The following is a 16,569-nucleotide window of genomic DNA, read 5'->3' as shown; positions in this document are numbered from 1 at the left end:
AATTGTGGCAATATTTATGAAAACACTGAAAATGCCCACCTTTTAAACTAGAAATTCCTCACATAAGAATCATGGCTATGCAAAAAAAAAAAAAAAAAAAAAAAAAAAAAGAATCATGGCTATGCTCAGAGATTAAGCATCAAGTACACCATTTTAAGCGGAAAAAAATAGAAATAATTCAAATGTTTACTGATTAAATAACTTATAAAACATCCAAATAATGGAGTCATTTTAAATGCTATCAGGTGATCATTCAATAATGTGTAAGGATTTTCAAAATATTTTAAATACAAATGATACTCTTATTCTGCCACGTGCCTCACACTTCTCCAATTCCTCAGCCATAGAAAAGACAGCACTCTTTCCTTTAGCCTGTTAGAATTCTCAATACAGACAGATTTCTGGGCATCCAACACCAACCAGAGTTGGCACTAGAAATAAATCTATTTCATTCAGTCAGAAGGCAGGTAACTTTAGTCAAACTGGTAAAGTCATGGAGCAAAGGGCTAAGAAAATTTATGAAACAAGTAAAATGTGCATTCGATTAAACAAAATTAGAATTCTAAGAGATGAATTTGAAATTCTACTCCCCAGGCTCAGTAATCAAGACTACTGCCTAGTCTCTTACTAGGAATTTATAAATAGTTGGGAAGGTATGTCAGAGATAAACTTGACCAGCTTTCCTGCCTCCCTCTTCTGGTCTGGAAACATATCTTAAGGTGCAATACTTATTTAGAGGGTAAACACCTTTTCTTAGCAAGGTAAGTTGATTCTAAGATTTATGCAGAAAAACAAACAGGAAAGAATCCTCCTTACCTCCTTTTTAAGATAAGCTACAAAAACAGAGATCAATGAGAGGAATATATTAGATGTTAAGGTAAACTAAAAAGCTTCAATAAGTAAAACATTGTCAAGTTGGTTCATGAATGGACAGACCAATGAAACAGAACTGTCCACAAATAGACAAATTTATTTGCCAAAAAATGGCATCTCAATTCAGTGGGGGTAAATATGGATTTTTTTTAATAAGCAACACTGGAACAAATGGGTAACCAATGGAAAAATGGTACATCAGGATAATCTTCAAATGGTGCAAAACTTTTTAAGTGAAATTCTACAGAAGGCAGGGGGTGGGGAGGGGGGGTAAGGAGGAGGGAGGGAAAGGAAAGGGAGGGGAGACAACCCTGCAACTCATATCACAGACCGCCCACAGATTAAGACTAATCTCCTTATTATGTAAAGAGCTCCTAAAAATTAAGAGAAAGACCAACAGCCCAACAGAAAAACTATAAAATATAATAAATCTTGCTTGAATATATGAGAAATGCAAATTAAAACCACACTTATATACCATCTCTCACCCAACAAATGGGCAAAAATGCAAAAATTTGAAAATACATCCCATCAACAAAGTTGCAAGGATACAATCACTCTGATTCATTGCTGGTGGGAATGCAAAATGGCACAATTTCAATGAAGCAACGTCTGGCAATAGTTACTAAAATTACAAGTGCATTTACTCTCTAAAGCAGCAATCCTGTGTCATACAGATGTACCTGCACAAACATGACATACATACAAAGGTGTTTACTGAAGCACAGTTTATAACAGTAAAATAAAGAACTTCGGTGCCCAGCAAAAATACATTTATATCTTGTGAATATTTGGAATCTCTCATGATATACAGTATTAGGTGTGGATCCATCTTTTATCTTTCTCCAATCAGAACCAGTTGTTATACGACATTTAATTAAAAGTTCACATTCGGTTAAAGAAACCATGATATATCCGCACAATAAAATAACGTAGTTCTGTAAAAATGAATGAGGATACGTTTTGTGTACTAAAATGGAGAACTTCAGGGTATTATAAGTAAAACCAGCAAGGGGTATAATATTGTAAAAACATGAAAATCATACAACCTGTTGCATAAGGGAGAAATAAAAACATTCAAGATAAATAGAAACAAATAAAAAGTTTCTTATGGGGACTAGGGGAGAAAGGACAGAAGTGAGACATAGCTAAATAAACTCTTTAGTGATAGTTTTGATTCCTGAGTTTATTTTGAGTAATATGTGAGTTTATTACCCACTCAATAAAATTGTTTAAAAAATTCAGGGGGAGTAAATAAGTGAAGGGTTGGCCATTATATGAGAAAAGTTGTTACAGATCAATAATCTAAGTCTGTTTAAATCATTTAAAATTAAAATTAAGTTCCTCTGTCAAATTGGCCACATTTCATGTGCTAGTGGATTGGACAATATACAACATTTCTATCATTGCATAAAGTTCTACTGGACAGTGCTAAAGTTGTTAGTTAACATTTTCAGCCTAAAGACAGAAGTTAAGTCCTATAAAATGGAAAAGGATCTGTCTCTCCCAAATTAGGTATAAAGCACAAAGAAAATGCACTTTACATATAAAATCAGTCAAATATTTATAAGTGACTAGTAGTCAAGTAAGTATCAAGACATAATGATACATTATATCCCCATGATAAACTAAGAAAAAGAAGGTGGAAAACACTGGGAAGATAGGCCACTTTCTGGATGCTTTTGAATCCATTATAAATATAGAAAGATAAATTTTAGTAACAATTTTCCAGGTTGTCAACATATAACCATATTCAAAATAGGACTTAAAATCTATTATAAAGTAAAAAAATATATATGTACTTTTTAAATCCACAAGTTTGGAACATCTGTGCCAAAGCTTCATTCATTCAACAATTATTTACTGAGTATCCACTGTCAGCAGATATTCAGACAATTGGTTGGGCATCCAAGATACCCTGCAGGAAAAAAAATCTTAACTTGTAAAGATTATCATCCAGTGAGAGAAACATACATTAATAATCACACAAATATATGATACTGCATGTGTTACAAAGACTTACAGAAGTAGAGGAAACTTATTTAATCTTGGGCATTAAGGAAGGCTTTCTTGAGGAAGTCATGTGTTAAGGTGGAATCTGAAGGGACGGTAAGATTTGGTGGTAAGAACTTGCAAACAGAGGACATTATTATGCATTAAGATCTCAAAGAAGGAGGAAATGCCTCAAAAGAATTGAAAAAAAAATCTGTTAACAAAAATAATGAAAACGTGATTTGTAGTTCCTAAAACATATGTATTGGCAATCCTTAATTGAAGAAATCTCTAAAACTGCATAAATTGACTCAAATATCGCCTTAATAGCAATTAATATGGACATCAAGTTTTGCATAAGTGAAATAATAAAATAACAACTGGTACTGAGTATAAGAGAATCTCCTGAAATATGAAAGTTCCTTGTCTCCTTTCTAAGGCTAATCAAGAACATACAGGATATTTTTTTTTTTCAGGCCTTTCTCCTGCCACCTAAACTTCTGCTAAATGGTCCTAAAGGAATAGAGATAGAGAAAATCCCTTTATATTTCATAAAGAAGCAGTATAACAAAAGATGGAAAAGACATGACTCCACTGCAAGAAATTCTGGTACTAAAGTTATGCAACTCCCTTCTCTCCAAAGTGAATAGACAGCTGGGAAACCTCTAAACTAAAGAATATGAATGCCTTTAGCTGTAGTTTATACATAGTGCTTTACTGCTAACAAAAGAAAACATACCATATATAACAATACTAACAAATCACTCTTTGTTGGACCTTGTATGTTCCAAATTAATTTTCCTTTAGGTGATAAGAAGTCTGATAAAACCACACTAGTCTGTTGGCTCCCTGACAATATTAACTCCACCCCAAATGACCTAGATTTACAAAGCTAGAACACAACAATTTACAAACACAAAAATAGTATCTCTTACAAAGACATTACATACATAGATTTGTATGTAATTTAGTCAGCTTGGATATAATATTTTGTGCTTTTCACATGTAACAATAATCATAAATACTGCTATGATGGAAATGCTCACTAGAATCTTGTCCCCTGCAAAATATCTAAATTCAGAACAATATTTTTAAAAATTCAAAGACGAAGTACATTTTTTTCACTTAGAAGCAAAACAAACATTTGTGTTTAAAATGTATTAATCAGAAAAAGAATGTAGAGCTATTTATGATCATCTTAAATTAGTAAACGACATTAATACTACTGTATACAGAGGCCAAGATTTGGCAGTTCAGTAGCAGTGATGATTTAGTCATCACATCTCACAACCTAGTCATTTGCAAACGTTTTAAAATAAGAGCTTTCATTGTGAAGAACATATAGTTACGGGGGGGGGAAAAACCCAGAAAGCTAATCATCATTGCTTTAGCACAACCCACATGCCTGTTCTTAAGGGTATCCATGGTAGCAATGATGCAACAAGCCTACCTAGCTCACCGTGCCTACACAAGTGGGAGAGAGGAGAGGCGGATGATGAAAAAAAATCTCACTTGGAAAGGTGTTTTAGTATTAACATGATAGAATTACATCAACGATATGTCAGACTTTATAACCACATATAAAACCGTATAAAGATCAGAAAAAAGATCCAAGAGAGAAAACACTGCAGCAATTTAGTTGAAAAGAAAATTAAGAATTTTCCTCTTCCTGCTATAGTCACTAGTTCAAAGGGTTTTATTTCTAATAACAGAAGAAATTATTTTAATTTAGCTCTTTCAAAAGTAACTACAAATAATATTTTAGGCTTCCTAATTTCCAACCTACATCTTTTTCTATTTTTGCTTTAACAGTTACATAATGAAAAATTATAAAAACTTTATGATATTGATTCTACACAACTTTTTTTTGACAATAGCAGCTCTCTTTTGCTTAAAAAGGGTCAAATGCAAAAACTTTTTATTAAGAAGGATAGGACTGAAAGAAGAGAGAGATCATTTCAAATAACCTGGCTAAAATAACAGAAATAAAAACCAAATGAATGAGGTGATAAAGGTAAATCACAAGGAGAACGAACCACAGACAACCATGAAAAGAACTCATGGAGGGAAAAAAAACCAAAGCCTGTTTTTCAGGCTTACTGCTCTCTACATATTCTTCAAGAATATTTAATAAGACATTTTACTTAGGGGTACACAGAAGACATCCCCTTATGAAGAGGACAGGACCAGATAATGGACATGTTTGTATCTGATTAAAGCTCCTACTGTTCAAACTTTAACTCTGTGAGCAACAAGCAAACAAAACTAATTTTCATAAATTTCTCACTTATCCTTTTGTGAGAAATAGTTCACTATACAGGAATAGCATACTTTAAGAATCTACAAATTCACTTACTCTTATTACTGAACATAATTTTAAAATTGAATAATTTTGTCTAACAATCACTGTCAAGTGCACAGAAATAACAAAGTAAATTATTCCATAAAAACCAATGTATAAATTGAAAACGTAAGCATCCTGAATCTTACACAATCACACAATGTCCACAAATTGGTGCTCAGAAATAAACCAAACTTAGAGATTAAATAGAGTATGCTGTACTTTGAGGACAATGAGCAAAACAGACTTTAAAACACATACTTCCTTAAGGAGGACTTGTACAAATTTAATCACTTTAAATCCAAATCAACATCTTTCCAAAGGCAACACAATTAAAACTGGACTATTTTCTAATTCTTGGAAAAAATATTTGCAATTGATGGAAGAGTCCAGAAAATGTTCTCAAAATGAGTTATACTTTAAACCAGTATGACATGTTAGGGCAGAAAATAAAGTAGAGGGGGAGAACTTTCAGAATATATTTACAAGATTTAAATATAATCAAGGCCTTTTAAATCTGTGCTGCTAGGGAAAAAAGCTTCCTAGAGATCTCAGAGAAAAAAAATATCCATTCAATATACTATTTTTAGGTATCTAAAACACATTTCAGAATATTACCTTTCTAAAAGGATATAACTTAAGCATCACATGGTTTCAAATATCTATTTTCAAATATAGAACAATGTTACACTTTGTTTTCAAAATACATTATGAACAAAAAGGTCTCTCACATTCTGTCACTAACAACGAAATGGAGAAAGCATACTATATCTTACCTTTGTGGTTACAATGCACAGGCAATCCATTACTTTACCATTACAATATTTTATACATAAAGCAGTTTATTGCAAACTATTTTAAATTCCTCTATGAATAAAAAAATTAAAAATAAAATTAAAAATAAAGTTGTGAGATAAAACCATAGATAAAAAGTTATAACTGTAACAAGATCTCTCCAGGATCCATTCTTAGAGGTATCAATTTTTCTATATCTGAAATACAAGAAACCAGAATGTGTCACGTGTCCTACAATCTTCTTTATGTAATCTGAATCTGAAGAACTTGAAATTATCCCACAAAACACCGTGGAAGATGTCAGAGTTTATTCCACAAGAGTTCACTGCTGCTTCAGATGCTATTTCATTAATCCCTCTTTCCAAGATATGAGGTTGACAAGGAGTCATCTGATGAAATGTTCCACAAAGAGGTTTCCCTGATATAAATTTAAATCTGCTTCTTGCTTGCCACAGTTTGGATATTCAAAAAAACAACTACCAAAAAAAAAAAAAAATCACTAAAAAAAAAATGCAAGCAAACATTTCTTCCACTAAACCATTTCAGCAACTGCAGCTTGCAAAGTAATGACTTTCTCAGGCAGTAATGAATGGAATATTCCATGTGGTTTATTTGAGAAGGGGAGAAGGAAGAACAAAATGGTCTATCTAAAATATTATTTCTAAAACTTACCTCTTCTCGCTTTACTAAAAAAAAAAAAAAAAATTACCAATGAAGCCAGATTTTAACTTTAGTGCCCTACTAAAAAATTCACTTCACTAATCCCTTACAAAAATAAAAATTAAAAAATTACCACCACAAAAAGATAATTATAACTATGTAGCATTTCAAACTCCTCAAGAAGACTTAGTTTTAAATTTAGAAGTAGCCTAACTTTGTGAATTCATGTCTTGTCCTCAAGATCACTGAAAACAGAGCTTGACAGGCTGACAGGGGACAAGACAGAGGGATGCAACCTGCTTTCAGTCTCATAAGCTTGCTGCCTCCCTTTAAAAATGTACAGTAAAGGGGCGCCTGGGTGGCTCAGTTGGTTGAGCGTCCGACTTCAGCTCAGGTCATGATCTCACGGTCCGTGAGTTCGAGCCCCGTGTCAGACTCTGTGCTGACAGCTCAGAGCCTGGAGCCTGCTTCAGATTCTGTGTCTCCCTCTCTCTCTCTCTGCCCCTTCCCTGTTCATGCTCTGTCTCTCTGTCTCAAAAATAAATTAAAAAAAAAAAAATTAAAATTTTTAAAATAAATAAATAAATTAATAAAATAAAATAAAATAAAAATGTACAGCAAAGAAGAGAACTACCTGGAATTTCTGTCCACAAGGTTTCCTCATGGTCTACAGGTATTATGAATAACCTCAAATTCAAATTACTAAACTGTTCCCATTTGCCTCTTATACCCCAACTCCTATTCCTAATGTTTCAAGTATTGTGGGCTGCATCAAGCAGCTTTCACTATGAGGGTTATGAGAAAGAGTTAATACATGTATATCACTTACATCTATCACCTAATAAGCATCATTATTATTACTGATTGGCTATCAGGTGATAGCCTTTTGTTTCGAGTCTAACAGGATATACCTGAGACAGATCTAGTGAAAGTTGACCTTAAGCAGTCGAACAGGACTATTGCAAGGATTAAATTAAATAATACGTGCACAGCACTAAAAAATACTGCCAACTTTGTTAAGTGCTCAATAAATGTCACTTATAGCTATAAATCTATATGCATATATACATGTAACTGTAAGGCCTGGGGTGGGTAGAAGTAAATTTCATTATGGGCCACCATATCCTCTCCCCTGTGCAGAATAAATAGTCTAGAAATTACATGTTTGGTTGGAAACTGAGAGTAGTCCCTTCTTCCAATCCTACTACCCCAACAATCTTTGCTCTCAATATGAAAGAGTAAAGCCCACTCAAGGCTAACGACTCCTCAAATAAAGTTTATCATTTTTAGGAAAAATACTGCAAACAATGTAGATAATATCTAAGTACTGACTAGGAACTGCACTCTATGAAAGAAAATAAAGAGGTGTATAAAACTCTTGAGCTGGTTTCTCTCTCAGTGTTCTGAAATTTATTTGAAATTTTTATTATATCTAATAGCCCAGAGAGAACACACTCCTAAGTTTGGCAGACGTCATTCATAACCGTGGACATTGAAATCACTATACTAAGAGTCATAAACAGGATATGTAAGTTTAAATAGTCATTTTCTTTTTGAAGGGAGTGGGGAGGGGTCTCAATTTCCCCTTTTATAAAACAAAAAATTTCAGTGGTTTCTAAATCCTTCTACTTATAAAATTCCTATGCTTCAATTTCTGAATTCATTGGATTCTAAGCTCCACTGAGGCACGACTCAAGAATTTCTCATGTATTTACCACTTTATCCCTAGCACCTGGTGACCAGAATGTAAAAGGGGCTCAATACATATTTGCTGAATTAATGAACAGCCTTTCTGATATCTAATTATAGATTACAAAATTAAAGAGTTCTGAAATGACCCTGAAAATACCCCATTTTCCCAGTAAAAACTATTTAAAACAGTTTTGCCGGATCGAATATAAGCTTATAAGAATATAAATTTTTTTTAATGTTTATTTATTTTTGATACAGAGAGAGACAGAGCATGAATGGGGAGGGCCAGAGAGAGAGGGAGACACAGAATCCGAAGCAGGCTTCAGGCTCTGAGCTGTCAGCACAGAGCCCAACACAGGGCTCGAACTCACAGACCATGATTATCATGACCTGAGCCTAAGTCAGACACTTAACTGACTGAGCCACCCGGGCGCCCCAAGAATATAAATTTTTTTAACATTTTATTTATTATTAAGACAGAGAGAGACAGAGCACGAGCAGGGGAGGAGCAGAGAGAGAGAGGGAGGGAGACACAGAATCTGAAGCAGGCTCCACACTCTGAGCTATGAGCACAGAACCTAATATGGGGCTTAAACTCACAAACCGTGAGATCATGACCTAAGCCAAAGTTGGGCACTTAACTGACTGAGCCACCCAGGTGCCCCTAAGCTTATAAGAATATAAATAACCAAATATCCATTTTAAATTGACTCAATTAACACATACATTTAACAACACATATTATTAAAATAATATGTTGAAAATATTTTATTCCAGGGGTGCCTGGGTGGCGCAGTCGGTTAAGCATCCGACTTCAGCCAGGTCATGATCTCGCGGTCTGTGAGTTCGAGCCCCGTGTCAGGCTCTGGGCTGATGGCTCAGAGCCTGGAGCCTGTTTCCGATTCTGTGTCTCCCTCTCTCTCTGCCCGTCCCCTGTTCATGCTCTGTCTGTCTCTCTCTGTCCCAAAAATAAATAAAAAACGTTGAAAAAAAAAATTAAAAAAAAAAAAAAGAAAATATTTTATTCCACTCACACACTAAGAAAACAATTACAGTCAAAGTCTTCATATTCACCTTAAATGTTAGGGCCATCATTATAATATTTGTTGAATCACCTAATTATTCTGACCTCAAATATCAATTTCACTTCTAAGTTGTTTAGATGCTGCACTTTTTTGGTTGGTTGTTTTATTTTAGAGAGAGAGAGAGAGAAGAGGGGAGAGGGGCAGAGGGAGAGAGAGAGTCTTAAGCAGGCTCCACGCTTAGTGTGGAGCCCAATGCAGGGCTCAATCCCCTGACCCTGAAATCCCCTGACCAGAGCTGAAATCAAGACTCAGACTCTTGGGGTGCCTGGGTGGCTCAGCAGGTTAAGCCTACCCGGTTTTGGCTCAGGTCATGATCTCACAGTTAGTGAGTTCAAGCCCCACACTGGTTTCTGTGCTGATGGTGTGGAGCCTGCTTGGGATTTTCTCTCTCTCTCTCTCTCTCTCTCTCTCTCTCTCTCTCTCTCTCTCTCCTTCTCTCTGCCCCTCCTGCGTGCTCTCTCGCTCTCAAAATAAATAAATAAACAAACTTAAAAAAAAAAAGAGTCAGATGCTCAATTGACTGAGCTACCCAGGTGCCCCTAGATGCTGCATTTTTTCAGTTCGTGTATTAAATGTCACCTGATATTTTATCTCAAATCACTATTAGTACTAATTCACATAACAGACAATTTCTTCCATTTGTTCTGTAAGTATCCATTATAATCTTTATTATATAACCACTTACTAATACTCATCAGTGTACCTTTTATTTTTTCATGTCATTCTTTAGAAAGAGAGCATGAGCAGGGGAGAGGCACAGGGAGAGAGAAAAAGAGGGAGAGGGAGAGGGAGAGGGAGAGGGAGAGGGAGAGGGAGAGGGAGAGGGAGAGGGAGAGGGAGAGGGAGAGGGAGAGGGAGAGAATGAATCTCAAGCAGTCTCCACACTCAGCATGAAATCTGATGTGGGGCTTGATCCCACGATCCTGGGGTCATGACCTGAGCCGAAATCAAGAGTTGGATGCCTAACCAACTGAGCCACCCAGGTGTCCCAAGTATACTTTTTAATCTTTCAAAAAGAACTTGTATATAATATCCAACACTTGACAATTTTTAAGGTCATATTCAACCATGATTATTTAATCTGTGTTTAATTCTACACTCGCTGCATCTTCTATAAACACCCAAACTTGCACTAAAGGCATTTCAAGCCAATGTGTTCTTAAACAGTCATTTGTGTGAAAAATAATTTAGAAATTACCCTGTAATAGGAGTAACTTTAGAAGGTCTCAAATATAAGCCTTTTGGGATGGACACACCTCAATATTCAGGCACACAAGATAATTAATAATATTTTAGAATACCAACAGCTTTCTATATATATGCAATGGTTTCCAACCAGGACAGAACTCTCCTGCCTTAAAACTAGAGAACTAGACAAACAAGAAAAAAATGATTTTTAGATATTGAACAAAGACTGAGCAAAAACAGTGATCCTTGTGAGAAGAAAAACAAATGAAGTGAGTCCCATAAATGACCCAGCTACTGCCTGGAAAAGGTTTCCAGGCTGCAGCAGAGGGAGTTGGATAAATAAAGAAAGCCCAACAATCTAAGGTAAGGAGAAAGATGAGAACTCAGGAAATCCAGGGTGTCTAAAATTCACAGGTAAGAGTACCAGGGAGAAGAGAGCTCCATAGAGAGAGCTTCACAGATCTGGATAATCCTCCTCTTCAGATTATTTCTGATCAGTCATACATACAAGGAAACGTGGGGAAAGAACCCTGGAAAGAAGCAAGTAGAACAATTCCCAGAACTCTCACAGGGCCAAGAACAATGGAAAAACTCCTAATATATAGGGCTGGGTCAAGTAGTCAGAAAAGTATTGGCACACCTCATTTTATTGCACTTTGTTTTATTGTGCTCCACAGAGACTGTGTGTGTGTTTTGTTTTTCCAAACTGAAGGTTTGTAGCAACTCTGCATCAAGTAAGTCTATTGGTGCCATTTTCCCACTAGCATTTGCTCACTTCATATCTCTGTGTCACATTTTGGTAATTCTAGCAATATTTTAAACTTTATTATTATATTTGTTACGGTGAACTGTGATCAGTGATCTTTGGTGCTACTTTGGTACTACTGTAATTGTTTAGGGGCACCACAAACTGTACCCATATAAGACAGCAAAGTGAATCAATGTTGTGTGTGTTCTGACTGTTCCACTGACCAGCTGTTCCCCTCCTCCACCTTTCTCCCTCCTCTTGGGCCTCCCTATTCCCTGAGACACAACAATACTGAAATTAAGCTCATTGATAACCCAATAATGACCTCTAAGTGTTCAAGTGAAAGGAAGAATCATACATCTCTCCTTTAAATCAAAGCTAGAAATGACTAAGCTTAGTGAGGAAGGCATATTGAAAGCGAGACAGGCTGAAAGCTAGACCTCCTGTGCCAAACAGCCAAGTTGTGAATGCAAAGGAAAAGTTCTTGAAGGAAATGAAAAGTGCTACTCTAATGAATGCATGAATGAGAAGAGAGCAAAACAGCCTTATTGCTGATATGGAGAAAGTTTTAGTGGTCTGGACAGAAAAGCAAATTAGATACAACATTCCCTTAATCCAAAACCTAATCCAGATTAAAGCCCTAACTCTCTTCAATTCTGTGAAGGCTGAGAGAGGTGAGTAAGCTGCAGAAGAGAAGTTTAAAGCTAGCAGAGGTTGGTTCATGAGGTTTAAGGAAAAAAACTGTCTGCATAAGTGCAAGGTGAAGCAGCAAGTATGGATATGCAGCAAGTATGCTGCAGAAACTGCAGCAAGTTATCCAGATCTAGGTAACATAATTCATGAAGGTGGCTATACAAAACAACAGATGTTCAATGTAAATGACACAGCTTTCTATTGCAAGAAGATGCCATCTAAGACTTTTCATAGCTAGAGAGGAGAAGTCAATGCCTGGATTCAAAGCTTCAAAGGACAGGGTGATTCTCTTGTTCAGGGCTAACGCATCTGATAACTTGAAGTTGAAGCTAATGTTCATTTGCCATAATTCTGAAAGGCCCTGAAAATCTAGGACCTTTCAGAATTATGCTAAATCTACTCTGTGCTCTGTAAGTGAAATAATAAAACCTGGATGACAGCATATCTTTTAACATCATGGTTTACTGCATATTTTAAGACCACTGTTGAGACCTACTGCTCAGAAAAAAGACTCCTTACTGCTCACTGACAAAGCACCTGGTCACCCAACAGCTCTCTCTGATGGAAATGCACAATGATACTAATGGTGTTTTCACACCTCTAACACAACATCCATTCTGTAGTCTATGAATCAAATAGTAATTTCGGTTTTCATGTGTTATTAAGAAATGTATTTTGTAAGGCTATGGCTGCCATTGATAGTGCTCCTCTGATGGATCTGAGCAAAGTAAACTGAAAACTTTCTGGAAAGGATTCACCATTTTAGATGCCATTAAGAACATTTGTGGCATGAGAAAAACATTCTTCATGGGAAGAGTTCAAAATACGAACATTAAGAGGAGTTTAGAGGAAGTTTATTCCAACCTTCATGGATGATTTTGAGTGTTCAAGACTTCAATAGAGAAAGTAATGCGATGGAAACAGCAAGAGAACTAGAATTACAACTGAAGCCTGAAGATAGGACTGAATTGTTACAATTCAGTAACAAAATTCATGACAAAATTTTAATGGATGAAAAGTTGCGGTCCAAAATGTAACACACACAGATAGGACTTGAAAAAAAAAAAAAAAGGTTCTTTATCCTTTGCTACATTGATAAATTACTAATGAGCATGTAACATTTTAATATAAAAATTCTTTATTTTTAAAACCTACCATTTACTAAACACTTAACATGTGTATCAGACTCTGATCTAAGTTTTATGTACATTATCCCATTTCATACTTACAAGTACCATATGAGGTTAAGTAATTTGCTCTCCATTATACAATGCAGTGTAACAGATCTCAACATACAGAATCAGAAAGTGAAATTACAGAATATATATATATATTTCTCATTTTCAATATATATGTATGAGCTAAGTAATAGATTAACATATAGGATTAGCTGAACAAATATATATCAAATGGTTAAAAGAGATTATCTCAGAGAAAGAATGTTAAAAAAAAAAGACTGAATTTAAATAACGTGCATTTTTCTGTATATGTATGTTTTAAGATATGCCTGAATTATTTTGGTAATCAGAGATTTTTCTTTAAGGTAAATAACTGAAAATGAAAGAGAGCAGTTACTGTGGAAAAAGGAGTGTCAGAAGTCAGGTTACAGTGGATTAAGAATGAGAAGTGAAGGGGGCACCTGGGTGGCTCAGTCAGTTAAGCGTCTAACTTAGCCCGTGTCAAGCTCTGTGATGACAGCTCAGAGCCTGAAGCCTACATCGGATTCTGTCTGTGCCTCCCTCTCTCTGCCCCTCCCCCACTTTCTCTCCCTGTCTCTCCCTCTCTCTCTCTCTCACACACACACACACACACAAATAAACATTTTTAAAAAAGAATGAGAAGTGAAGAAAGAAAAAAGGTAAACTACTTTTTCAAGAAGCTTAGCTATGAAGAGAAGGTATACTATCAGATCCTACGAAGAATCACTTTTTTCTGTTTTTCTTTTAGTGGAATCTTTGAATATATTTATAGGATAAAGAAAGGTACCAAGGTTCAAGGAAGAGAAAGAGGTTATAGATATCAAATGAGGAGAAAGAGAATGAGATTCCAAAGAAAAAAGATCAAGAGCACAACAGAAGCAGTCATTAAAGGATCAAGGGCATAATAGAAACTGTTAGTATTAATTCTCTGAGGTGACTTTCACATAATTGAAAACATACTTTTATAAAGTTAGGAATTTTTACAAGCATGTATCACTCTGACAATCCCAAGGGCGTGGGGGGGCTAAGAGCACATGAAGGGATATCATTGTTCTAATACTGAAGATAGTAATGGATGCCAACACAGATACAGAACAATCAAAATTACCTAAATTAGCTACTGAAAACATTATATAATCAAAACTCGTAAATCTAAGACATACTGGGAGGCCTTCCTGCAGCATATAAATCTATAACCACTGTGGCATACCTAAGCTTTAACAAGTTTTCTTCTAGATTAACATCTTGGCATAATATGACAGCTGTTTCACTTCTTACATGGTTTCTTTACATTTCACTTCCATTACAAAGTTACTGATTTGGGAGTACGTCCTTCAGTTTTAGTACTAACAACTATCGTTTAAATGCTGGAATAGGACTGCCCTAAGCTATAAACATAAAAATATAAAAGATTATGTAATAGTGAATGTAAAATAACAGCAGAGCGGTCATCAAAATCACCTGCAGACATCTCATGTATAATTCACTCAGTATACCTATGAATTTTGGACTTGATGACATTTTTTAATTACAGGAGTTTTACATAGGGGTTGTGCATTATTTCAAAAGTTGTATATTTGTTATTTTTATAACATACCCCTTAAAAATTGGAATGAGACAACACTGTAAATTTGGTGATGGGAAGAGTGAATTAGAGTTCAGAGTAGCATCTCTGTGATGTATTGTCTCTGAGATAGAGCTGTCTGCTAGAAAAATAGAGCATCAAGAAGGATAAGAACCTTGAGTTCAATGATAAAGGAAACAGGAAAAGACACTGACCATCAATACATCTGATTATTATTTCACAGGCAGGGATTCAAAATTTTAATAGTTCATAAAGTTATAAAATTTTGTCAGCTGTCTTCCAAAGTCCATAGTATGAACTGAAGCAGAGGTCTGCTTCAGGGATACAGAATTATAGGCTAGGTGGCACCAAAGATCAAAAATGTACTGAGTTTGGGGGTGCCTGGGTGGCTCAGTCGGTTAATCCGGCTGACTTCGGCTCAGGTCATGACCTCAGGGTTCGTGTTCAGCGCAGGGCCTGCTTTAGATCTACTGTCCCTATCAAAAAAGACATATCTATACAGGAATACCAGGCAGCAATCAATAAGACCGCGGCAAATATGGCTAATACGGAAAGATAGCTAAAACATTAAGACATGCTGAAACACAAAGCTGTAAAAACACAAGCTAAAAACAGTATATTAGTATAATATGACTATTTCACAAATCAGTACCAGAAATATGCAAAGAAAAACATGGTAGATTATACCAAACCATTTTCAGAAGCTCCTGTGCAGGGAGGGATTTCATTTTCTTATGTCAAATAGTTCTGCAAATTTTTTGTAACAAACTTCCTTGTTATGTTTCTTTTTTTTTTATTCTTTTTTTATTTATTTATTTATTTATTTATTTATTTTTTAATATATGAAATTTACTGTCAAATTGGTTTCCATACAACACCCAGTGCTCATCCCAAAAGGTGCCCTCCTCAATACCCATCACCCACCCTGCCCTCCCTCCCACCCCCCATCAACCCTCAGTTTGTTCTCAGTTTTTAACAGTCTCTTATGCTTTGGCTCTCTCCCACTCTAACCTCTTTTTTTTTTTTTTTTCCCTTCCCCTCCCCCATGGGTTTCTGTTACGTTTCTCAGGATCCACATAAGAGTGAAACCATATGGTATCTGTCTTTCTCTGTATGGCTCCTTGTTATGTTTCTATCTCTAATTAGTTCCTTCTTTCCTTATTTTATTTCCTTCACTGTGATACTTTCACTTATCTAGGCAACAAGTCCAAGTACCAAGAAAGTTATTAAATACAGAAACATGTGCCTTGAAGCTGAACTACTGAGTTCTAATCTGGTTTTCTACATGGTAATGATGTAAGTTTGGGCAGTCAAAACATCCATGAACTATATATAGTTTGCTGAATTCTCAAGTGAGTATTAGCTCCAAATACAAAAGACCAAACCCTAGCTTATCTCATATACATCAGGAGACTATAACAAGAATCCATGTTCTTATGGCATCTCAAAACATTATCTATCATGTATGTGAGTGTGTCCTTTAAAACTGTGCAGTTTGAAAATAATGTTGTAAGTATTATCCATTCTTATGGAGTATGTGTGAGTTTTTTAAGACAGGAAGAAAGAATACATCATATAGTTTTAAAATATTAATACCATAATGTGTCGTTAAACCAGCGATGTTTCTCAAATTTTATTTTACCAGTTCTGGGACAAAAGGCTAAAGTTGGTAGACTGTCACCTGCCTCTATATTCTCTTACCTCTCAAAGATAATGCC

At 35.5% G+C, this 16,569-nt stretch overlaps 1 protein-coding gene across 23 annotated transcripts in view; it reads right to left on the bottom strand.

Moving 5' to 3' along the window:
* The window catches only part of DLG1 (discs large MAGUK scaffold protein 1), a 275,368-nt gene that overhangs the window by 228,438 nt on the left and 30,361 nt on the right, over positions 1 to 16,569 (bottom strand). Inside the window, exon 1 of one of the 23 annotated variants that reach the window (XM_058730942.1) lies at positions 5,983 to 6,539. The exons of the other annotated variants lie outside the window; for them this stretch is intronic. Coding sequence (XP_058586925.1) covers positions 5,983 to 6,012 — 30 coding nt within the window. The 5' untranslated portion in view covers positions 6,013 to 6,539. Of the gene's footprint in view, positions 1 to 5,982; positions 6,540 to 16,569 lie in introns of those variants that run through there. 23 annotated transcript variants of the gene reach the window in all.

The sequence above is a fragment of the Neofelis nebulosa genome, chromosome 5 (assembly GCF_028018385.1).
Source record: "Neofelis nebulosa isolate mNeoNeb1 chromosome 5, mNeoNeb1.pri, whole genome shotgun sequence".
Lineage (NCBI taxonomy): Eukaryota > Metazoa > Chordata > Mammalia > Carnivora > Felidae > Neofelis > Neofelis nebulosa.
The sequence above is the reverse complement of the archived record's forward strand: the minus strand, read 5'-3'. Positions and strand labels throughout refer to the sequence as shown.